Genomic DNA, 26,855 nt, shown 5'->3' with positions numbered 1-26,855 from the left:
GGTTTGACCTCATCTGGTGTGTCATTTTTAGTTCTGGGCATTTTATCCGATGCCTGGAATTATAGGAAGTTTGTGAACCTCAAAACTTTGTGTATAAAAGGCAAGCTTAGATAGTAATAAAAGTTGTATGAAGAACCATGATGGAATCAGGAATATTTTGTTTGAAAAGAAGGTGTGGGATATCTTGGGAACTTTTCTTTAAATATTTAAAGATTAATAGAGTTTGAGTATTCCTTATCTGAAATACCTGTGACTAGGAATGTTTTGGATTTTGGATTTTTTTTTAATTTTGGAATATGGATATTATATAATTACCAGTTGAGTGTATCTAATTTGAAATGTTCCAGTATACATCACATTGACATGCAAAAAAGTCTTGGATTTTTGAACATTCCAAATTTCAGATTTTCAGATTAGTGATACTCAACCTGTAATACGGAAAAAGATGTATGAATTATTCTCTTTATTTCTAGAAGAGAAACTGAGACTCATGTAATATTTTTAGGCTGTAGACTTCAGCTCAATAAACTTATAATTGGCACAGTCCAGTGGTTAAGAGGACAGGCCCTGGAGGCTGACAGGCATGTCTGCTTTGCCATCCAAGTCTCAATATTACCATTTTACAATTGATGTTATCTTACCTCATTGAAGCATTGTGAAAATGAGATAATGGTGCATGCTAAATGCTTAGTTCAGTTAATGGAGTAAACTCAAAACAAATAATTGTATCTTTAATAGCAGCTGTCTCCTTCTGCCTTCTATACTAAACCACATGGATTTTCTATTGCTCTCTCATGTATTTCAGTTATTTAGGGAGATGTCCTATCTGTCCCAGTAGCCAATACTGTGAAAAGAACTATTTTTAAAATGTCTTCACTTCCTGACCTACACCTTGCCCTTCCACAAACTTCTGTATTCACCCAGTCCACTCACCCAGTTCTGCCAAAAGTCAGCAATGACTCAAGTGCCAAATATAATACATTCTAGTCTTCATCTCATTTTGCCTAGTCTACAATATTTTGACAAGTTATTTTCTTATTCTTGGCCTTTATATCACTCCTTGTTCTCTTCCATTTCTGCATGAACATTATGCTTTGCAGATTCATCTCTGTGCTTTCATCCATTAAATATTGGTGTTTCTCAAGGTTGTCTCTACATAGCACTCAGTGATCTTACTGAGCTGAGAGCTGGTGACTTACAAATTCTGAATCTAAATTTTGAACTTCTCTATTGAATTAATGTTTATTATTTTTTTGACACAGGGTCTCACTCTATCACCCAGGCTGGAGTACAGTGGCACATTCTCAGCTCACTCAACCTCTGCCTCTGGGGTTCAAGTGATTCTTGTGCCTCAGCCTCCTGAGTAGCTGGGATTACAGGCGGGTACCACCATGCCCAGCTCGTTTTTATTTTTTGTATTTTTAGTGGAGACAGGGTTTTGCCACGTTGGCCAGGCTGGTCTTGAAATCCTGACCTCAAATGATCCGCCTGCCTTGGCCTCTCAGAGTACTGGGATGACAGGTGTAAGCCACCGCACCTGGCCTTCTACTGCATTTAGACTCCAGTGTATAGTCTCCTCCTTGCATAGGTCCACTTGGATGTCCCACAGTCACCTGAAACTTAACAATTGCTCCCAAACGCAATCTTTATTCTACACGCTCAGTCTCAGTAAATGGATAAGTAAGCTGGCATCTGGGAATTACCTTTTTATCAATCTCTTTATCCAAAAGGTTATCAAGTGCTACCAATTCAAACTCATTAACATAACTTGATGAAATCCTCTTCTCATATCTATTACTCTGTCCTTTATTCAGCTCTCATTTTATTTTTTCTGATCAATGCAGTAGTCTTCTAATTAGTTTCCAACCTTGCCCTGATGGCTGCCAGAGTGATTTTTCTATGTAATTTTCAGCTTAAAATGCTTTAATTTCAAACTCTTTGGCATAATATTAAAACTCTCTAAAAATGTTTAAAGGAAGATTACACCAATCATAGCATTTATAAAACATATTAAATGCATTCATATTATTTTGTTCTTATTTATAATTTTATAAGGAAGACAGAAGTGGCGTTATTCTCTTCCCCTTATACAGAAGATAAAACCAAAGTATAGGGGGGCTCAGTGACTTGCTCTCAGACACCAAGCTGATAAGTGATAAGCACGAGCTGGAACCCAGGCCTTCTCTTTCCAAGCTCCTGTTTACATTGCATTATGGCGTGGGCCATGCTGAAGTATACTTTTACTGTGTGCAATGTTCTGTATCCTGCTTCTTTCCCATGAACATTATAAACCTTTTCTATGTCAAAAATTCTTCACTAACATAAAACTGAAAATCAGCGTAGAATTTAGAATTTTCAGTGTTTCAGTATGAATGTAACATATTTCCTCTAACATCCCCTCAGATTGAACACACACACACACACACACTTCACAGTTCTCTCTTTTTAATTCAAAGTGAACTATCCAAATAATAGACAGAAATAGTCACAAAGGATAAAGAACAAAAAATAATTCATTTAAAACTATACACTATACTTTATATATTTATAATTTGATACCAATTCTCTTGGCAAAGAGTATAGAATAAAATTCTTTGTGACAAAGAAGAATAGTTTTTCTTGTAAAAATGAGGAGTATACATAATGGATGAGGGATAACCCAAACTTGGCATATACAGTTAGTAGGGAAATCCCAATGATTAATACTTATTTAATAACAGAAAATTGAAAAGTTATATAAAATCAATCTTACCTATATATTAAAATTGATTTCAATTCACCCATGGATCCAACACCTTTTTAGATGGAAAAATTTTTATTAGTTGACTTAGGAAAAAAATACTACCTATTAAATTTATGTACTGTTGCTTAAAGATATCTACAGAATTCTTACCTGAATGTTTCTTTGCAACAGAAGTAGAAATCTATAGACTAGAGACCCTCTCTATGAATGAGTCACTGATAAGCACAATATATTTATAACTTACATAACATTTCATCCATGTGCTTTTTTGAGCATTATGCAATATTTAATTTACATCGGGCTTTCCAAGTTACTTAGATTTATGAGATTTCTTTCCAGTGGGTGTTTCCATATGACTTTTAAAATAACTGTTAAAATTAAAACTTTCCTGTTTTTGCAAACTACCAGGTTTTCAATCAAGAGTACATTCTTGTATGTATGAGACCCACCTTAAGTGTACATTATCATGTCCTTTAGAGTATCTGAGAGAAATGAATGTATTACCACATTTTATACATTTATAGATTTTATTCTCAGAAATACGTTCTTTGAGGTATTCAAGAACTAAAAGCACTGAGGCTATTCCCTCATTTTTTTACACTCATACGGTTTTCCCTCCAGTATGAATTCTTTAATATTTCCAAAAGAATTGGGAAAATTGCATACTTTCCCATATTCCTGAAATTCATAGGTTTCTCTTAAATATGACTTTTTTATGTGTATGATTGAACATATGCTTTCAACCAGTATCTGTGATGTTGCAATCAATTGCATAAAAGTTTACCAGTATTGATTAATTAGGATCGCTACACTGGAATTACCTGGTTAAAGGGCACTGACATTTTAAGACTTGATATATATTGCTAGATTTCTTGTATGTCAATATCTTTTCCTTATTAACAAATCTGCATACTATAATTAAAAATATTTCTCAAACACTTTATTGCCTATGGTTTCTAAGAGGATAGATACCATTTGTTTTTCTTTTAACATTTACAGCATTTTCCCAGACATGCCAAGAACATTTTGATATATTTAGAGGAGATACAGAGATGTTTCATTATGGTAATAGAAAGTTGGGGTGGTTCTGACTCTGGAATCTCAGTTTTCTCAGACTAGCTTCTCTTTTTCCATGAAGTTTCTAGCTGAGTATGATCATATTGCATAATATCTAAGGAGATGATGGAGGAGGTTTTGCTGTTGAGCAAAGCACTATTCTTAGGCAGAATTTTCTCATCTACTTAGGATTTGTTGTATAATTCTATAATGAGCAAATCATGAACCCCCTTTAGAGGCTGTTGCACATGTCCTCACTGCCTGGGACCTCTGTTTCCTCTCAAGTGTCACATCCTTTATATTTCTTCTTAATGCGCCCAGATCAGCGTGACTTCTTCTTCCATGTTCGAGCACTCCTTATCATTTTTACTCTACTTAATTTTCTCAATGGCATTTTCCCACCGCAGTATATTGTACTTCCTTATTTCTTTATTCTCATTCCCCTCATTAGAATGTATGCCCCATAAACACAAGGCTTGTCATTTTTCATTTCATCTATGTCTTCAAAGCCTAGGATGGTATCTGGCGTATAATAGATTCTCAGTAATTATTATGAAATGAATGAATGGGTAGAGATGCATACCACATGCCACTGCCTGTATTCAGTAAATACACCACATCTTTTCATTTGAGAGAAGATGGTTTTCTCAGACTCCTAGCTTTAATTGTCTGCAATTCCCTCCACACTGTAGTATATAGTTTGCCAGAAGTTATCACATTTGTGCAACAATTGAGGAATGTTAGACTAAGTCTTTTTATGTGGTGAACAACATTCTCATTACACCTGTCCTTGGATTGACCATTGATACTAGGTTTCCCATATTTTTCAGCTTCCTCCAACTATCCTTGGATGAAAGATGAAAGCTTCTGATGTGTTTATTGTTCTTGTTCTTCATAGCCAAGTTCTAACAGGATATTTTGGGAGATACATAGCAATAATCCAATTAAGCAAGCATTTGTTCCATTTTCTCCCCCTAGAGGTCTTTGATGTACATCTTTCCACCCTACTTACTTATTAGCTTCAAACATTGAGGCTGGATATATAATCAGAAAGACAATTACCAGTTCTCTGAGCTTCCAAGTTGATATTTTATGGTTTTCTAAGTCCACATAAGCTGCAAAAGTTTTGCTCATTATTTGGTAAGCACCGACCAGAAAAGGAACTTTTTATTTTTAGCTGTTCTCACTAATGTTGCAGAAACCTTTTTTTTTTTTTTTCATTAAATTTTAACTTCAGGCAATTGCTAAAATGTAAGATAACTCCTTTTTCGTTATTCCTTTGGCACATCCAAAGTACAGTTTCACATTAGCAACAATGAGCCAGAGGGTTAAAAAAAAATTAGTTACTTTGGAAGACAGTGATTTAGGCAGAAAAAAAGGTGCATTCCAAAATGACAAATATTTAGCTTCATTTTTACTTTTATTTTTACAGAAGGACCCTCGTTTATAATTGCTTTTTAAATTGGCGTTATAAGTGCATGGTTAAGAGGAAACATTTTGAGTTTTATACTACATTAAAGACCTTGACTTTCAACTTCCAATCAATAGTTTGTTTCAGGCTGGGTGCGGTCGCTCATGCCTGTAATCCCAGCACTTTGGGGGACCAGGGTGGGTGGATGGCTTGAGCCTAGGAGTTCAAGACCAGCCTTGGAAACATAGAAGGACCCTGTCTCTACCAACAACAATAACAACAAAACATTAACCGGGTGTGGTGGCGTGCATCTGTAGTCCCAGTTACTTGGGAGGCTGAGGTGGGAGGACTGCTTGAGTCTAGGAGGTCAAGGCTGTAGTGAGCTTATTAAGCCATTGCACTGGGCACATGACCTTGTGTCAGAAAACAAAAAGTCATGTGAAACATTAAAAATAAACAGCTTGAGGGCCATTTAAAAAAGATAACTAAGAAATACTTTGTAAATATGTGTGCTGAGATTTCTTACTAATGATAGCAGTCCCCAATTCTGACAAATTAAAGATAGAAATAAGATCCTATAGACAAGATCTTGTGTTATTTATTTTAACTTCTCATCCACAAAACACAGTGGACAGTGTTTCTGTCTTCTTATATTGTTTTCATACTTTAGCAAATACCTCAGATATCCTTGTACTATATTATTGTGCATATTTTATATGAATCATTTATCTGTCACTCCTCTATTCACACATACACACATGTACATATAGTACACAAAATCTTTATCTGTCATCTGTCATTCATCTGTCTACTTCTAGATATTGGAGTCAGTTTTAGAAGTGGAATTACTAAAGAGTATGTTTATTTATAATTAAAAATAGTTTTATGTTGCCCTTTATTGACTTGATTGCCAATTAATACTTCCTCTATTAGAAATAAAAAAAAAACTTCTGTTTTTCTTATATACTTGATAAGATAGCGGATTGTCCCATTTTAATTTCCCCATCTATTGCATCATTGTTTTAAATAACGTTTCTTTAATTGTAAATGCTCATGAGAATCTTTGGTAGGTTCAAAAGCTACTTAGATTTTCCTCTTTGTTCTTCTGGCCCTCTTCCATATCTTGACAGAAAATGAAACAGAACTTTCAACAGAGGTTTTTAGTCCTTTCTTGGTTTCCTTTTCTTAACAAGCTTTGTAAAACATGCAGGATCTGACCATTGTCAGAGGTAGGTGCTGCTCTTAATACTTGTATACCAATGGACCGCGCCTATGCTTGGCATTATAATCTAAGTAAGATAATATACCAATTTATTGTTACATTTACTTTCATTATAAACCCATAATTACATTGAAATGTTTCTGGCTAGGAATTGTTGATTTTTGAAAGCCAATGTGATGCCTGTTCTGAAGAGAATAGCATCAAAGCCCTCTTTAGTTTTTATTACTGAACAAATATTGCCATCATGTTTTTGCAACATGCATTTATATCACGATCACTTCCAGACATAGCCTCAGTCTATCATTGCAGGAGACATTTTAATTTGATTTTCCTGTAGATATTACATATAAAGATTAGAATTCATGAGCATATCAAAATTAACTTTAAGGGTCATTTATATGTCTCAGATTATAATTCTGTCCACTATACCTCCTTCTACCGCCAGCATACTTTTCTAGTCAACTTATTTTATAAACCATTTTTCCCCACAGATAGCAAGGTGGTGCCATCAAAAGAAAAGACATACACCCTTTGGCAAACAAATTGTACAAAGTGATAAACATTGAAATAACCGCTCCCCAACAAATACTGTAAATGAGTGAACCTTTCATAAAGATATATTGTGAAAGGGCACAGTTATACTTCAGCTGTCAGCATGGCTGCTGGAGGGTCACTGGGGATGTGGCTTGACAGGATTGTCACTAAACTCCCTGTGTTTATAAAAGACTGGGACACAGGTCCACACTGTCTCCTAAGATGTTTGCTTTCCCCTCTGTAGTACTTTCTGGACTTAGTGGCTGACTGCGATTTTGAAATTCCTTTTACCTCTCAAGGAAATCAAGACATTGTTTTTGACAAGGAAAGGATTTTAAATGGTCTATTAATGTATTTACATAGTTGCTGAATGTCCTCCTCTATTGTTCCAAAGCAACTTATGAGAATTTGGGAAGCACTTTGAATTGTTACTCTATTCTGTTTTTTTCCATTTTATTTCTGCTCGGAAGGAAATAGTATATAATTTGATTATTACCGACATCATAAAATCAATTAATGTCATTTAGGATTGAATAGTATAATCAGACTGCTTTTATATCCTGGATCAAAGGCTTTTTAGGAATTTGACATTGTCCTTTGCTTAATGTTCCAGTATTCCAACCTCTCTCACCTACTCCCCCTGGAATAATTTCCCATTAATTTAATTTAATTCACTTAAATTCCAATTGAGTGAAAACTACAATAGGATTCTGTCTTTTACAGACCCTGTTTTCCATATAGTATTGTAAATCTCATTGCCCACATCTTACTCGGGTATCCTTAGCTATTTAGTATCACTCCTCTCTGATGCCAGCCTCAGTTACTATTGTTCTGTTTTTCTTTCTTTAACTGCTCGGTCACTGTTCCGTTCTTGTCAGCATTGTGCATTATAAGTGTTTAGGGTAACATCTATCCGGCTAGTGAAATGAAGATAAGATGTATTTATGAGAGTAGAGTACCGACGGCTTTAAGCTATGGATGAATTAGTTGCTTTCTTAACCCTAGTGGCCTCTTCATAACTGATCTGCTATTTATTATTATCTACTCTTTAGTCATAAACCTTGCAGTTCACTAATTCTTTTGGCCATTTATCCGCCCAAAAAGAAATCATAATTCTTACTATGTGTTGGGTACCATTCCAGGCAAGGAACAAAACAGATAAAGACCTGGGCGCTCTCATTGTGTGGGAGAGAGGAACAAACAAACAAACAATAGAAAGATATGTATGTCAGGCGCCACAAAGAAAACAAAAGAAGGGCAGGAGAACAGAGAGTGATGAGATGGTCAAGGAAGGCTTCTCAGAGGGGTGGCATGTGAGCAGAGACCTACACGAAGTGGGGGAGCAGCCGCCCCTATATCAAGGGGAAGAGTTTCTAGGCAGAGGCGGTAAAAATGGCAAAGCTCTGAGGAGACTGCGTCGTTTAATGCAAGGTTGGGTTCCAGCTTCATTACATCCATTAACACTGTGCTCAAGGGTGAGCATGAGTGGGAATGAGTGGGCATAGGGGCTCCCTAGGATAGAGAAAGAATATCCAGCCTCCCAGCAGGCAGTGGGGCAGTGAGGTGGTTATGGCCATGGTGGGGGAACCTCTGCCTGAGATGAAAAAAAAAAATAGATTGTGGAGAAATAGAATCCCCAAAAATATTTTTCATTATTTACTGAAAAGTTAAAATTTAGGGCTGGGTACGGTGGCTCATTCCTGTAATCCCAGGCATGGGATTACGTGGGAGTTTGGGAGGCTGAGGTGGGTGGATCACGAGGTTGGGAGATCGAGACCATCCTGGCTAACACAGTGAGAATCCGTCTCTACTAAAACTACAAAAAATTAGCTGGGCGTGGTGGCACACACCTGTAGGCCCAGCTACTCGGGAGGCTGAGGCAGGAGAATCACTTGAACTCAGGGGGCGGAGGTTGCAGCGAGCCGAGATGGCACCACAACACTCCAGCCTGGGCAACGGTGCAAGGCTCCATCTCAAAATATAAACCAACAACAACAAAAAAATTTAGTTGATGGCCTAAAATTAACAACCACATTGGTATCATCAGAATTGCTATTTGAAAATTATATGTAATAGAAGGTCAAATCCAAATAGCCACACCTATATGAAATGATGAAAAGTTGCTGAAGTTTGGTATTAGTCAAGGAAATGAAAGCAATGAGAGGGACTGATGTTTGATTAGCTTGGATTGGAACTTTGATAACTCTGATACTTTGATAACTCTTACTGTTCCCAAAAGGCTATAGAATGAAGGACAGAGACAGGATGAAGGACATTTTACAGTGTTTGAAAACAGTAATAGGAAAAATGAAGTTGTTTCTCAATTGTAGCTACCAGATTCACCCATTTCTCTCTTCCTCTCTCACTCTCTCCCATCTCACTCCCCACTACCATCATATTTATTATGTCATATGATCAAGGAGAAAAATATGACAGGACACATATCAGATTGTTAACTTGAGTTAACTTGGCTGGGAGATGCTATGGAAGAAGGTGAAAGGGGAACAGGAAGTCACCTAAAAATACTACAGTATCAGAAAGCCTGACTACATTTATGCATTTTTGTATGTGTACAATATCTTTTCAGAGTAACTGGCACTGATGGAGGTATAAATAGAAGTGTGCGTGTTATAGAATATATACAGACTTTAATGAAATAATCATTAGGGACACAGCAGCTGCAAAAATAAAATGTAGACCAGTCATGTTCATATTTGTGTTTATAGGGCATAAATTGGAATTGTAAAATAAATGAAGTTAGATATTTGACTATGAAAGTCCAGATATCTAGAAAAAAAATCTGTGTGATACACTGAAAAATATTTTCACCTAGTTTCACTTGTAATGAGTATACAGAAAATAAAAGGACTAGAAATTACCATTTTTCCATCAAGCATGGGAGGCTAGCTACATGTTCTGAGTGGTTCACAGATTGAGGGCTTAAACAGCTCCCTACTTACTCATATTTTAGCAAATGGCTATTTCAGAAAATGTTTTAACTGCAAACTATCCCGGAAGTAACTTGTCTTAAGTTGTGCATCCCTTCCTGAATTTGTTAAAGTGTGAGCTTCTGCCTTGACTTTTCGGTTTGTTTTTTTGTGGGTAGACACAGGGATAAGAGACAGTCAGGGTGGGGGTGGCCTTGCCTCGTGACTGATTGGGTGAAAGAGCTATATACTCTGTGGTAGAGGGTTTCACCATCCTCTGCTGCTGCCCTTTTTGAATTGACTGGAAACTAGGAAATCCTTTGTCCATGATTCACCTGGAGGCCTCAGTCAACTTTCAAAGTACAAGTTTGCATTTCTTGAACTTTCTAAATCCGAGTTGTTACAAGACCCAGAAAAGGGCAATACAGTAGTAAAAGGATTTAGATATTCACTGGAAAAAGATTTTAATCCATATTTAAGAAGCAATTGATGCAAATCAAAACACCGATACACATGATTAGAATGAAAATGATTTCCATGTTTATGTTTGTCAGCAATATAGTTATTTACAAATAACCCATATGAAAATGTAAAAAAGCATATTACATCTTCACATGCCATCTGTATTGACTGAATAAAGCTTAGTGACATTATTTGCAAATCTGCAGTTAATTGTACATAGACATTTTGTGCGTTAAAAAGGAAATGTACATAATTTAAAATAAATTACATTTCACAATTTACAAAGTAATATTAACAAAAATTCTTAGACAGCTGCCTCCTTATTTAAACAAAATAAATATTCAGGTAGTTAAATTAACATAAAATACATATTTAGGGAATAATTTATAGAAAGATTGCAAATTTAATAAAGTTATATTTTACAGTGATAGATACTGATCTCTTCAAATCTCTGTGATAGAAATAGGAGAAAAAAGTACCAGAAAGAGGGAATCTAAATGTTTACTTTGTAAAAATAAACACAAACAGATTTCTGAAAAATAGTTGGGGAAAGTTTTAATAGTAGGTAATCTAGAAGCTATGTGTTAAAAACAGAATAAATCTACAAAACACAACAATAAGACTGACAGTTATATCCTAAATAATGTAGAGATTTTTGATCACTGAGAGATCTGACTTGGTAGAAACACAAACAAAAATGCAAAATTAACTGTTTAGTATTTGTTTTATTCATTTAATAATCTAGACATAACCATTTTTCAGTGTCCCTGCTAGATACAAGATTATCATACACTGCAAACCATCCTTTTTATAAAAGAATAACTGTTTGCCTGGCCCACACACTGGTTTCTGATGCCTGCAATCCTGTCTTGCAGCCAGGGCTGCCTGAGGGCAGGACCAGAGGAGACTCTTACTCCCAGAACGGGCAGATGTGGTTCTCACAACAAAACTAGTCCCAGGAAAGATTACATTGCGACAAGATTCCTCACAGATTTGCTCAAGGACTACTGTTTTTTCAACACCCTCAATCTTAGAGCAGAAATAGAAGAGGAACCCACACTAGAATTAGGTATTATTTTTATAAATAGTGAGACCAGATCATTGGGGAATTGTGCTTCGCATGCACTATTCAGACCCACATCAGCTTTAGAACAGACTCGCCCTTCTGTTTGGTACTGAAAGGTACCGGCCTCCCTCACTGTCTTATGGTGTGGAATGTGGACGAAGACTCGAGGTGGAGACAGGAGTATATGGGGTGATCTAAAGCAAGTGTAGGCATGGACATTTTTACAGAAAAGGGCTTTGTTTTTTTTCTTGCATGCCTTCCACATTTTTCCTTCCCCCTTTATTCATTTCTTTGACTAGTGAGTTTGGTGTGTGTCAGGATATTCACACTCTGAGTGAGTGACACTTTGATTCTAATAGGGAAGGAAATACAGGAATTCTCCTTTTTTTTAAATTGGGCATATTGAGAGGAAAGTGGTTCTGAGGGAAGTAGATAAGAATAGCTATTGAGAGTAGAATGAGACCAAGCAGAGAAAATAATCAGAAAGGAGGAAAGATAGAGGTGGTTGGGGGAGGTAAATAAATATGTGAGAGGTGTACTCAATTCCTGTAGAAGTAAGACGTCAGTTTCTCTTGAAATGCCCAGGAACTTAACAGGGGTCTGATTAAGCTACAGTGACCACTGCCACCTACCTGAGGGTAGTGTGGGGAAAAATCAAACTCCTAACACCATGGCCTAAAGACATGTATGTTACATATGGAAAAATACAAACCCCACCTGAAACCAAACCTAGAGTAAAAGTCGACATGTTGAAGTGCTGTCTTTACTCATTAAGCATTTTTTCCTTCTGTTGGATGTCTTAAGTATCTATGTATATAAAAGCCCTTACTAACTTGTTTTTTTTTTTTTTTTACAGTGCCTAGCAGAGTGTCTTACATGTCAATACATATTTGCCTTGCTATAAGTAATTTGTGCTTTGTTATAATTAATTAAAAACTTGCTTTTATGCACTCTTTTTCAATTCACTTAAGCTATACCATAGTGTCCTCAAAAAAAGCTTTGAAATAAAGATTATAGTTAATATATTGGATGAGGTACTGATGAATAAGCAAATCAGCCCCTTTCAAAGAGATCAGTTAGTCGTCTTCTATATGGTTTCTATTGAAATAGTCAAGCAAAATCATATAATACTGTGTTAAACTTGTTCCGCTCTTTTCTTTTTAAAACCAGTAAGACCTTCATACTAGGGAACAGCAGTTCAACATCTTTTTAGCCTCACAGACCATTTCCATAAGGCAAAAGTGTCAATAGAGAAGTTACTACTATATTCCCCTCCCACATTTTTAGAAGGAACAGGAAGAATAAGATTTTTGATGAAATTCCAGTAAAATATTTAACTCTTATTGACTCATGCCAGAAACAAAAATAAGGCCATTTTCATGTTATAAACATGAATATAATAAACTTCCATTTGTCCAAAATGGGCAGATTGCTACATTCTTTTCACCTTTCTACCAAGAGGTTGTCCAGTATTTATTTATCCTAACAGTGATCTTCCAATATGTTCTCTAATGTTAGGTCATGTTAAACCTAATTTCTTCTCTCATATGTGTGTGTGTGTGTGTGTGTTTTGTAAAATCCAATCAATTTATGAGTAAAATGTCTTGTATTTTTCATAGCATTCTGTAATTTGGATTTTCTAATTTTTATATGTGGGGTGATACTAATTTTTTCTGAATTAGTGACATTTTATAATATCTTAAGTATAGCTTTAGTAGGAACAGTATTTTAATTCTAGCCCACATTTTAAAATTATAAGGTGTTGTGCACATTTCATAGGAGGGTTAGTTGAATTTTTCAAGTAACCACGATAGATTCTTTCTTAATCATTTTGGACAAATGGAGTTTATGTTATTCAAAGACATTAACTTGAGGATTATCTGGAAGACCCCTGAGCATAAACATTGACAATCACAGTTTTAGAGTAACAATATTATTTTTTCTTCCTCTTTAATAAGACAGATAAAATTGATTTTGGATTTATATTTTTTTGTTGTTGTTGTTGTTTAAATCCTTGGTTTAAAGTAAAATTCTATCTTCCTGCCTACCTGTTCTCTTTGAAATGATTTACATTGCCTAATATAGTGAATATTGAATAAGAAAAATTAGTGCTTACTGCATTTAGTTCTTATTGAAAGACAAATACTTTGATTTTGGGGACAATGACATTCTAACGTGATGTCTTTTGTAAGCTTTGCAAATACTCTAATGAACAGCAGGGGGAGTTCACACTCCAGTATGAAGGTAAAATACCTTCTAAATCCAAACCGCTTTTACAGAACACTGCTGTTTAAAATAAAATAGCATGTTATGCTATTTTTCAAAAAACCTGAAAAGCTAGTGTCCTCCTCTCTTGCAGAGGTTGTTGCAATAATGTTGCCTGAAAAATGGTATTGCTTTTTAATGGCACCTTTTGAATTTTCATATGAAAGAAGTCTGCTGAGTTAAGTATTGTTCCACTCCCGGGGCTACATCTTTAAAAAATATAGCTACTTCTGATACAGTGGTAAATGTAATGACTGTAAATTCTCACATCTGAAATTAAACACTGAACATAGTCAGTGAGTAAATGAATGAAAAAGAAAGATGACACCATGGAGAGTTAGCTTTAAATTACATCCAGACCAGGGGTCAGCAAAATTTGACCTGCAAAGGTGGCCTACTGGCAGTTTTTGTAAAGAAAGTTATATGGGAAAACGGTCATGTTCATTCTTTTATTTATTATGGTTGCATTAGCAGAATGGCAAAGTTGAGAAATTGCAACATAGACCTTGCTGAAAATAGTTTCTATATAGTCCTTTACAGAAGAAGTTCGCCACTCTTGGTCTAGAGATGTAATGAAGTCTTGGACAAGGTATTTATTCTTCTCTTTTAAAAATTTGAAATCATACATTGAAAAGATGGCTTCAGATTTTGTCAGTGAGAAAGACAAAAGCCTATGGATTTTAAAATACTGCCTGCAAGACAGACATTCAATCTGGAACTGAGAAATCAAATTAGAGAGAAAGAAAAATCAACATATAATTTTGATTTCCTTTAGTTACAAAAGTCATTGATACATTATTTTCTCCATCTGCTCAAAATTACAAAGACATCCAGTTCCTTTTTTTCTTTTCTTTTCTTTTCTTAACAAAGATAACAAATATAAAAATCTAGTCATAGCCTTCAAAGAACAATTACAAACCAACTAGAAGAATCCACCTTTTAGAGGGTTAAGGGGTAAGGACTTCAACACTTAAATTACCGCCATGTTGTCAATTTCACAATGGCTGCAGTGATGAGGAAGTGTGTGTACAGCAGGTGTAATAGCTGATTTCATCTTGCTGCCATCCAAACTGAACTTTACTCTCTTCAGGATACAAGAACTTGCAAATGTCTTCATGACACTCTTGGCACAGATGTCTTCATCCCATATGAAAAGAGGCAGTTTATATGGCAATACTGGTTAAGTGCCTATCCCATGCTGCACTAATATAGTGCAAAAATGTGCCTTCCATGTAGCAAAAAAGATGCAGGCAACCAGTTTGAAAATCAGGGAAAGTAGAAACATATTAACACAAGTAAATTAGTTTTCCAGACAATAACCACTATAAAATACTGAACTTGAGGACTCTTTCTTCTAAGACACTAGTACTTGTCCAGCATTCTTACTTTGGAGAGAGACAAGAATGGAGTCTTAAAAAAGAGTTCTTGTCTCTGAAATGCAGGTCAATAAAATCTACCATCGACCACCAAGATGGTGAATTTATTCAGTGGGTTTTCTGCTTAGCTTAGAGCTTGTTAGGCATTGTTAAAATTGCTTATTAACAAGTATATAATCTGACATAATGTGTATCATTCAACTGAGTACACATGTTGTTAATTTTAACTATAGTATTGTGGAGATCTTGGTAGAAACTCGTCATGCTAGAACGTTTTATGGATTAACACTGCAGACAGTCTTGTATCAGGCATCCTACCTGGTCAATCCCATCATTATTTTTTAGAGATGAAGGTGTTTTTTCGGTTGGTAGACTTCAGAAAAGATGACATAAAACTTTCAGAATGCAGTATGTATTCAACTAAATCTCCTATAATTCTCACGGTTGATGTATGTAAGTGGTACTGTCTTGAATATCTCCAGTGGCAGTATGATTTTTCATTCTCGTCTTTATGACGCCCTTTTTAAAAGTTAAAATGTATTTTAATCCACACAGTTTGGATACGTGCATTGTGGCCTCTGGACATTTACTATGAAGTCAGAAAGCCGAAACTGGTTGTTGCCAGGAGAAGTTATATGTTACATGTCAGCATCTCCATCATAGGCTAAGGTTAAAGGTTTCAGTCGGTTGTTTTGCCTTCGTTGGGGTTTCTTTGGCTTTTTGCTGCAAAACAATTAATCAAAATTGGGAGAAAGAAAATCAGCCTCTAATTGTAAATTTGACTGCTTTAAGTGTAAAAATGTAAAAATAAATTGATAAACCGAAATTGCCTCATTGGCTACACTGCCTAAAGTCCACCTTAGAATTTGATTTTCTGATCTCCCTGAATTTCAGTTTTATGCTTTGAATAAACTCTAAGTAAACTTCAAGTGTTTATCCTACAAAAGATAAATTATCCAAGTGGAATTATTTTAGTATTAACAACAGAAATAATATCATAGTCTAGTCATTTTCCTTTGGCAAGAAACCTTTATAAATAATACATAATTTGTAAATAATACATGTTTTAAAAGATAGTTGAATATGATTAGGTATTACTATAATATCTTTCTCCATTAGTAATTCAATATAAAAATCAACAGTTCACATAACCAGTACAAAGCAATTCTCTTAAAAGTATGCAAGAGAATATACTTGAGAAGATGACCTGCAGCAAGTTCTTGCTCGTCTTTAGATACGAAACGTCTCAGATTTGGTAGCTTTTAGCTCATCTAAGACTAAAGCCATGTTTATTTGGAAATCATGTGAACACTAGATAAATGTAGAGTACTTATTTGAGAAATTAGTTTGCTGTTTCTGTGTTATGATTAACTGAAAGTGTTTTCTCTGAAATAGAGACGTTATGTATCTCTTTGGATTTTTAAATATTTAAACACTCACCAAGCTAGATAAATCATGGAGACAATAAAGAGGAGTAACACAAATGCCCCAGCTGCTACACCGTAAACCCAGGTCTTTAGTCTCCCATCTAAGAAGAATGATATTAGTTATTAATTTACATTAGTCTGGTATACATGAGGCAGTCTTTAACTATGAACAGTGATCAATCACATATGACCAATTTCTTTCAAAACTCAAGAGAGTTATCACTTCAACACAGTTAATGATTAATGCAAAGCTGCTGTTATGAGTTAGATACTGCTTCATTAAAGATAAGTTATCAAAGGAAACTGAATTGAAAAGTTACAAATAATGTTTGACTTCATATTTCAAGTTTCTTTGTCTAAACTTCAGCTACCTTTCATCTCAGTTTTACTTCAAACTCAATACCTGTGTAATGCTATATAAACATTTTCTTCTGATTTTCAATCTATTTTGAGAATTGGAATCATAAGAAAAGATGAAAATGCCATTTTTAGAAAGTTCTACAACCTTGAGTTAATGCAGATAGGTATTTAGACAAAAGCTTCATCATTTTCATTCCAGGTAAAATGAAAGTGAATATATTTAACATCTTATGGAATTAATAATCTCTTATCTAATCTGCACTGACAGTGTGTTTTAAAATTGGCTTGACAATGTCATTTACAAAAGCAACTAGTTTGGTTAACATCTAAAAGGATCTATAAATCATTTTTTTCCTTTTCTATTATATGGAGTCAGACGTAACAGGAACTTTTGTAATCTGGGTTTCTGCTCTCATTTTCTTTGAACTCCTCAGTTTTATGCTCTGAATAAACTTCAAACAAAAGATGTTATTTATGAGATGGCTAATTTAATTTTATCCTCACATCAACATATATTTTCTGTTGCAATTAAATATTTGATCTTAGTGTCAAAATTATAGATTAGGCAAAATTGACCTCAGGTAAACTCTGGTTTATCCAATATTTGAAAGGCATCAAATGCAAATTGGTACTGTGGAATATTTTCGCCTGGAGCTAGATCAAGTGAGAGGTTCATTTGCTGGAAACAAACTAAATTAATATTCTAAATATCTTTTCTTTCTAATCCTAAATATTTTTTTTTATTTGAGCTGAGTTTAGAATCCAAAGAGCTGTTCCATGATTGAGCTTCTCTACGTTCTGAGTTTCTTCAACAAATGTTTTTTGGGTTTTTCAAAATCAAAGAATATCTAAGTATAAGTTTTCAGAACATGCACCTCTTAAATATATTATCATTTTCACTTTGGGGAAACTATGTATAAAATTAAAAATAATGACAATTTTTTTTTCAAAAGGACTGATTTTGATGTGAGGAGCTCTGCTTCATTTGTTAGTAAAGATCAAAATTGCTACTGGTTATCTGCTAGTCCGTGGTCTTGAACACTGAGGGAAGAGCTTCCCATGCTTACACAGACAAGTCAGCTTTGCAAAATAAATCGTACTTTCAGCTAAAAAGCCAATTAAAGCAGGAATAATGTGATTAAAAGCAAATCACCCAAACATTTAAAATATCCTAAAAATCCAATATTTATTCTCCAGTAAGGGAAAGCGTTCAGACTTAATGCATTAGCAGTGGAGACGTGCTAGCTGTGCAGATTCCTTCCGTCTTTTCTCATGCTTCTAATGGCATTTTTAAGTAGACTATGCCTGGGTCTGCCTAGAGAGTTCCTTTGCTTCATGGACTAGGAGTTTCTCCAGGGAGTGAGAAAAAGTGGCATGATACGAGCTGTTTTATAACCCATGTAGCACATTTTCAAGCACCAGGTTAGTTCTAGGGATGAGCATATGATTAAATCCAACAGAGGAGAGAAAGTGTGCAGAGTAGAGAATAGCATTTCATGAGGTCTTAAAGCAGTTGCCCGTATTGGCTTTGTGTTTGTCACTAGATACATTAAGAGCTATCTGTTTAATGTGAAAAAAACTGGGATCATCCCATCCAGAAGGGAAGGCTCCATTACTGCCCCGTATATCTGGCACTAGTACAGATTCTCAGTGTTTGAGTGTGCTGACTTGGAGGGCTAATCCAAACTGGTCTAGCTACCAAGTGTTCCCTGGCACGGAGCTGCATAACTCATGTTATGATCAAATTACAAATTCTGGAATGTCTTTATAGTCTCCTTTATCCTAGTTCTGAATGACAACACATTTTTTTAAATTCATATTCTCATCTTTGTTCAATTTGAAATTACACTTGTAATTTTTGGACTGGAATTGAATTGAATTATATTGATACTAAAATTTTCTCAGAAGAAAGTAATTTCATTTTTCTGAACTTCAAACATGAGTTATTTTCCATAATGATAGTAAAAATTTGGGAATAGATGGCACTATCAGAATAAAGGCATGTAGATAAAATAATCAATAACTCATATAACAATGCTTGCTCACTCTTTTAATCCTTTGGCATTGCCTAAATGCATAACTAAAGGTTTCGACTTCAACACTAGTCTAGTCAGTTCACCTGGCCCAAATGGCTGTAGAAACCAGGTCCTTCCCCGTCCTGCTGGGTTACTGGAGGGTTGGGTTGGATGGACAGCCCGACTGGTTTTCACATCTCCTCTTTTGTCCTCCGTGGTGGGTATTACCACCACAGGGATAAGTGTGCATTGCTCAAGGGTGCTGTTAGAAGACATGACTTCAGTGTACCCCTCTTCACAATGGCATGTTTTTGTCTGCAGGAGAACAAGAAGATTTATACTAGCCACGCAAGGAATCTTTGAAAGTCTAACAGGAATGACTTGAAGAGAAGGCTTTAAACAAGGATTTTTTTTTTGGGAATTACTATACGTAATTCCTGTAATATTTTTAGCTACATAAAAATACACTTTTGGTACTACATATAAATGTATTCTCAAGGTGAAAGCAAGTGAATTCAGGACTTTTTAGATTGATAAAAGGAGATGTCTAAAATGGGATTTTTATGCCTCAAGACATGCTTTCTTTGGAGGGAGATAAACTGCAAGAGACAGTGGGGTGACAAATGATGGAGCTGGCTTGTCTGCCCTGATGAATTTACACATACCTCGCTACAGTATGAGTGGGGTTGGCTACACGGTGGGTTACAAGACCTGTCGGCATCAGGCTGGCTCATCACCAAGCAACCCCCTGTAGAACAGAAAATCATGTTTTGACAAATAATATATCTTGCTATGATGAAAATACACAGTTGTTAGTGACTTGTCTTTGAATCTTGAACTACTTTGGGAATCCCAGGAATTTTTCTGTCAGTGGTTGACTGTGAAATATTTGGTTAACCTTGAGCACCTGTAGTGACTCGAGGACCTTCTTACCCAGGGGAGGTAGCACAGTGCCTGCTTCTCAGCAGGTATTCAACAAGCATTTGTTGGAAGAATGAGTCTATAGCTGCTATTTTGAAAATACTAATTGCACACAACCTTTTTCTGTCAGGAGCGCCTGAAGCCAAGTCCAGAAATTAAAAAGCTGATTTAATTTTTTTCTAAGGTTAAAATTCTTTCTTGGAGATTCAAAGCAATAGTTTTCATGTCCTTTGAAATAACTCTTTAGCTCTTTATATTAAATAATTTTTTTTTAAATAATGCATTTTTCTTTTTGAGAAAAATTACAATTTCTGCTAATTCAGGGTGTTTTTTGGACATAGAGAAGAAAACAAATGTATCTACTAAATCATTTGTTTTGGACTATGGTTTTAACTTGATATTACAACTGTTTATCTCTCTCTTGTTTATTTTCCAGTGTAGTACCAACTGTCCCTAAGTTGTTCAAGTGAGGTTTTAAGATGGAAATAGAGGTCATAGAAAACATTGGTGATATGAAAGGAACTCATATATTCAAACTATACTTGTTCAGTTTAACAGAATTTTAGCAAAGCAAAATTTTTTCTTTATTGATAGAACTGATGATCCTCAGGAATGTAATCACATGTGCCTATTGCTAATTCTCTGTGTTTCTCTCAATATTACAATCTCAAAATACTCATGGAAAAATTGTTAAAGAAAAGCAGTTAGTCATTGCAAGGCAATTGCAGTTAATTGGCCATATTGAAGTTATTATCATTAAACAAATACACAAAAGGAAAGCAATATTTTGAGTTCCTTATTAGGACAATTTATAAATTAAAGCAGTTGATCAAGATAGGTAATATACTTTACATGCTTGCCTATTTGTCATAAAGAATGTCATCTCTCCTAAAGATGAAAGAAGAATACATATAGAGTTTATCACGGATGATTTACACATTGGCTTTTTGGTACTGAATAGCATTAGAAATAATCCATTGGACACTTTGCTGAATTAAAAATACGATTTTACAGGTAAGTCTTTTAAAGTTTGACTTACCTTTGCATTGGGGGAAGAGCCCCAAATGCATAGAAAAAGAGTTTTTAATATGTAGAAGAAAAGTCAGGCAAACATTATTTGCATCCATTATTGGAAAAAAAATTGCAAATTTATAGGATCATTTAGAGAAGTGGTTAAATTTTCCTTGAATAGTTTAAAAATGAATGGATACATTTATTGCCAATCCGTGAGCTGAACGGATAATTTCTGTAACACCTCCTCATTCAGAAAGCCCATGTGTCCCTGTGCAGGGCTCTTCTTACTCCATACGTCTTGGAGTGAGGGGGTTGAAGCAGATTTTTCTCCCAAAAAATAATACAGTGAGATAACGAAGGGTTTCTGTTAGATGTCTTTTTTTGTTATGTATGTGACCACAGGGAGTTGTTATTATTAAGCATTTCTTGATAGAGCTTTCTTATGTATAAAATCATATCTTCACAAGAAAAAAATTGACGTCCTGATCTAGCTCCCATAAGGGAGGAAATTAGTAATTGGGTTTCAATGAATCCACGTAATTTAAAATTCAATATAAAAATGGATAGTTTTCAAAAAGCATGTTGATCCTTGCTCCTTTTTCTTACTGTATATATTAAATTCATAAATGGACGTTACTCAGAGGCATCCAAATGCACACTCCTATTTCCCCCACAGCAGGGGTAAAACACAGCAGCATTACAGTAAGCAGGTCTGCCTAAGCAGTTAACTGTCAAGACTCCTGCTGGTGCTGTGCTGTGGCAATTCCCGTAAGTTGTCAGATTTATAAAAAGAAATGGTTTATGGAAAGGCATTAGATTTCTGGGTCCATGTGCCTGAAATTAAGGTTCTGGTTCTGACTTGCGTTTATTTTTAGGAAATGTGCTTGGTGGTTCACTACGTATCTTGAGCCAAAATCTCTTCCTCCTTCAAGGGATCCTTGGGATCCCTCATGTTTACAGGCTTCAGACAGGCATTTAGGAATTGCACACTAGAGTAGTTCTTTGGAGGTATATGTTGGTTGAAGTACAATCAAAAAAGTTATTCCTTTGGATTTCTTCTTTGGATATATGGGGATGTGGGGACAGTAGGTGAGCTGCTCAGATGGTCTGGGTTTGAAATGTACCAATAGGTCTTTCCAATTAATTAATTAAAAAAAAGTCGGAATCATAGATTAAGCAAGATATTTGGATTTGTATAATCATACTCCCTTGGTGGTATTTTTGGTCTGAATTTATGTTGCCTTCAAGACACAGAAGCAGAAAGTCAAAAAAAATTGAATATTTTAAAACATGTAGGAAGTTACTCATATATAAAATTTCTAGAAAAGATAATTTGAAAAGTATTTATAATAATTATTTAGAATTAGATAGTATTAAATGTTTCAGCAGTGATACCTAAGAGGGCTAGGTGAGAGATAATTTGAACCATTATAAAATAAAATAATTTGTCACTGGTCACCAGATGGGTATAGCCAGCTTAGGCAACCTGAATCCCTAACAGGCTTTGAATACTGAAAGAGAAACTTCGTTTCCTTAATTATTTTCTTCAACCAATCACATGTGTGTTACAGGAAGATTTTCAAAGAGAAACTGGAGGTTTACCTGTGACATTTATACCGTCTGACCTTTGACACCACACTGTTCGGGAAGAGCCCTTCCAAGCACTGGCCATCCATTTATATTCATAGCACTGTCCATCTGCAGGGAAACAGTAAACATGAGCAAAAGCATTCTGTTACACAGAACAACAATCATGGGGATAGAGTATTAATAACATATTTATGAACAACTGAAAAGTGATAAGAAGCCCATCTCTGATGATTCAAATGTCAATTTATTGTCCTGAAGTTGCCAAGCATATGTTTTAAAATTGCAGCTATCCCAACTAATTTTCCATGACTGCTGTCACACTACCTGGTGGGAACCTAGGTTTTTAATTTAAAGAGTGTTATGCAATAAATATACAGTCAGATATGGAGAATAACTATATATACACACACACACACACATATATATATGTATATATGTGTGTGTGTGTGTGTGTGTGTGTGTATATATATATAGAGAGAGAGAGAGAATGAGAGAATACCTGGAGAATATATAGAGAGGGAGAGAGAGAGGGTGTATATATATGTAAATAACTATATTTACTATAAATATAAATATATTAAATATATAAATAACTATATAGAGAGAATATATATATATTCTCTCTATATAGATATATAGAGAGAGCTCTTTATCTATCTCTATATTCTCTATGTATTCTCTATATAGAGAGAATTACTCTATATATCATACAATTTTAACAAATATTATTTATCCTTATTTACTTCAGTTTTCATTAGTTTGTTGATGAATAAAACATGAGGTAGAATTGTATTCTTTCCTGCTCTGAACACCCTTCCTGTCCGTCCAGCAGTACCTACTATTCTGAAGTAGATGTATGACTTTGTTATGCTTTTAGTTATTTCACTGTATGCACACACACATAATTACTATCTACAGAAATGATATATGATATTTTTTTGCAGTCATAAATTTAAAAAAGTACCCTATGTAGCATTCTGAAACTTAGTCAATGTTACAGGTGAAATATTTCTAAGTGATTTTTAAAAATGTAGTACAGTCAGTTTATTTTAACTGCCACATAGAATTTCATTGTAATACATAACACAGTTTATTTAGCTATTTCTTCTATTAGGTTATTTTTAATTTTGTTATTCAAACAATGCCTTGAAAGTAAACCTTGTGCGAATGCCCTGGTGCTTCTTTAAGTTGTATATCTAGAAGAGAAATTTCTGGGTATCACTGTATGGATAGCTAAAACTTTATTAAATATTGCTCATTTTTTTCCTGCAAAAGGTGACAATTTACAAATCCATCAGCAGTGCATAAAGATTGCCATTCCTTTAAACACTCATGAAAATTTATAATTGCCAGATTTAAATTTTTTTTGGTTAGTCTTTTGGGTATGGAAAGTTATTTTAAATTAAAGTTCCTTGATTAATAAAGTTAATGAACAGTAACCTAAATGTTTTGGGACATGTGGATCTCCTGTTATGCAAACTACTTATTTAAACCTTTGACCTTTTTCCCCCAACTACTGACATCTATGTTTTTTCTCATTGAATTGTAGAAATTCTTCCTTCTGGAACAGTGATTCTATTTTTTTTGTATTTTATTGTATTGTATTGTATTTGGGCTCTGGGGTACATGTGCACATCCTGTATCCTGCAGGGTTGTTGCATAGGTACATACATGCCATGGTGATTTGCTATCTCCATCTCCCACTCCCCCGTTGCCTACATCAGGCATTTCTCCCAGTGTTATCCCTCCCCATCCTCCCCTCCCCTCTTGCCTTTCCTTCCCTCCCCCTCCCCCCCCCCCCCACCTAGCCCTGTGAGTGTTGTTCCCTTCTCTCTGTGCAAGTGTTCTCATTGTTCATCACCCGCCTATGAGTGAAAACATGCGGTGTTTGGTTTTCTGTTCTTTTGTCAGTTTTCTGAGAATGACGGTTTCTAGATTCATCCATGTCTCTACAAAGGACACGAATTTGTCGTTTTTTTATGGCTGCACAGTATTCCATGGTGTATATATGCCACCTTTTTTTTTCTAGTCTATCATTGATGGGCATTTGGGTTGGTTCCAGGCCTTTGCTATTGTAAACAGCACCACAATGAACATACATGTGCATGTGTCTTTATAATAGAATGATTTGTAATCCTTTGGGTATATACCCAGTAATGGGATTGCTGGGTCAAATGGAATTTCTATTTCTAGATCCTTGAGGAATTGCCACACTGTCTTCCACAATGACTGAACTAATTTACACTCCCACCAACAGTGTAAAAGTGTTCCTATTTCTCCACATCCTCTCCAGCATCTGTTGTCTCCTGATTTTTTAATGATCGCCATTCTAACTGGTGTGAGATGGTATCTCAATGTGATTTTGATTTGTATTTCTCTAATGACCAATGATGATGAACATTTTTTCATATTTATTTTTGGCCACATATTTGTCTTCTTTTGAAAAGTGTCTGTTTATGTCCTTCAACCACTTTTGAATGGGTTTGTTTTTCTTGTAAATCTGCTTTAGTTCTCTGTAGATTCTGGATATTAGCCCTTTGTCAGATGGGTAGATTGCAAAAATTTTTTCCCATTCTATTGGTTGCCAGTTTACTCTAATGATTGTCTCTTTTGCTGTGTAGAAGCTCTTAAGTTTAATTAGATCCTATTTGTCTATTTTGGCTTTTGTTGCTATTGCTTTTGGTGTTTTAGTCATGAAGTCCTTGCCTGTGCCTATGTCCTGAATGGTGTGGCCTCGGTTTCCTTTTAGGGTTTTTATGATGTTAGTTCTTATGTTTAATCTTTAATCCATCTGGAGTTAACTTTTGTATAAGGTGTAAGGAAGGGGTCCAGTTTCTGCTTTCTGCACATTGCTAGCCAGTTTTCCCAACACCATTTATTATTAGGTCTGCTTTGTCCAGATCTGAGTTCAAGTCCTGGATATCCTTGTTGACTTTCTGTCTTGTTGATCTGTCCAGTATTCTCAGTGAAATATTAAAGTCTCCCACTATTATTGTGCAGGAGTCTAAGTCTCTTTGTAGGTCATTAAGAACTTGCTTTGTGTATCTGGGTGCTCCTGCATTGGGTGCATATATATTTAGTGCTCCTGCATTGGGTGCATATATATTTAGGATCGTTAGCTCTTCTTGTTGCATTGATCCTTTTACCATTATGTAATGCCCTTGTCTCTTTTGATCTTTGTTGGTTTAAAGTCCGTTTTATTAGAGACTAGTATTGCTACCTCTGCTTTTTTTTTTTTTTGCTCTCCATTTGTTTGATAAATCTTCTTCCATCCCTTTGAGTCTATATGTGTCTTTGCATGTGAGATGGGTCTCCTGAATATAGCACACCGATGGGTCTTGACTTTTTATCTAGTTTGCCAGTCTGTGTCTTTTGATTGGGGCATTTAGGCCATTTACATTCAATGTTAATATTGTTATGTTTGAATTTGGTCCTTCCATTTTGTTACTGGCTGGTTGTTTTGCCCATTAGTTGATGCAGTTTCTTCACTGCATCATTGTTCTTTGCCGTTTGGTACATTTTTGCAGTGGCTGGTACTGGTTGTTCCTTTCCCTGTTTAGTAGCTCTTGTAAGGCAGGTCTTGTTGCGACAAACTCTCTCAGCAATTGCTTGTCAGTAAAGAATTTTATTTCTTCTTCCCTTATAAAGCTTAGTTTAGCCTGATAGGAAATTCTGGGTTGAAAGTTCTTTTCTTTAAAGATGTTGAATATCGGCCCCCACTCCCTTCTAGCTTGTAGGGTTTCTGCCAAGAGATCTGCTGTGAGTCTGATGGTCTTTCCTTTGTGGGTTACTTGGCCTTTCTCTCTTGCTACCCTTAGCATTTTTCCCTTCATTTGATCCCTGGTGAATCTGACAACTATGTGCCTTGGGGTTGCTCTTCTCGAGGAATATCTTTGTGGTGTTCTCTGTATTTCCTGGATTTGAATGTTGCCCTGCCTTGTTAGTTCAGGGAAGTTCTCTTGGATAATACCTTGAAGTGTTTTCCAGCTTGGATTCATTCTCCCTGTCACATTCAGGTATGCCAATCAAGCATAGATTAGGTATTTTCACATAATCTCATAGTTCCTGGAGGCTTTTTGTTCATTTTTTCACTCTTTTTTATCTAATCTTGCTTTCTCATTTTACTTCATTGATTTGATCTTCTATCTCTGATATCCTTTCTTCTGCCTGATCGATTCAGCTGTTGAAACTTGTGTATGCCTCCAAAGTTCTGGTGCTGTGTTTTTCAGCTCCATCAAGTCGTTTATGTTCTTCTTTAAGCTGGTTATTCTAACCTTTTTTCAAGGTTCTTAGTTTCTTTGCATTGGGTTAGAATATGGTCTTTTAGCTCAGAGAAGTTTGTTATTACCCACCTTCTGAAGCCTGCTTCTGTCAATTCGTCAAATTCATTCTCTGTCTTTTTTTGTTTCTTTGATGGTGAGGAGTTGTGATCCCTTAGAGGAGAAGAGGTGTTCCAGTCTTTGATG

The 26,855-nt window shown here is 35.4% G+C and overlaps 1 protein-coding gene across 1 annotated transcript in view; it reads right to left on the bottom strand.

Moving 5' to 3' along the window:
- Nucleotides 1-12,975: 12,975 nt before the first annotated feature.
- The window catches only part of THSD7A (thrombospondin type 1 domain containing 7A), a 493,154-nt gene continuing 479,274 nt past the window's right edge, over nt 12,976-26,855 (bottom strand). The window contains exons 23-27 of the mRNA XM_064380361.1: nt 22,402-22,497; nt 19,530-19,612; nt 18,969-19,179; nt 16,503-16,590; nt 12,976-15,785 (exon numbers count right to left, since the gene is read on the bottom strand). Of these exons, the coding sequence (XP_064236431.1) occupies nt 15,701-15,785; nt 16,503-16,590; nt 18,969-19,179; nt 19,530-19,612; nt 22,402-22,497 (563 nt within the window). The 3' untranslated portion in view covers nt 12,976-15,700. The remainder of the gene's footprint in view (nt 15,786-16,502; nt 16,591-18,968; nt 19,180-19,529; nt 19,613-22,401; nt 22,498-26,855) is intronic.

This window comes from Aotus nancymaae, unplaced genomic scaffold (assembly GCF_030222135.1).
Source record: "Aotus nancymaae isolate 86718 unplaced genomic scaffold, 86718_ANA_hifiasm-v0.15.2.pri h1tg000025l, whole genome shotgun sequence".
NCBI classification, from domain to species: domain Eukaryota; kingdom Metazoa; phylum Chordata; class Mammalia; order Primates; family Aotidae; genus Aotus; species Aotus nancymaae.
This window is presented reverse-complemented; position numbering and strand designations above follow the sequence as displayed.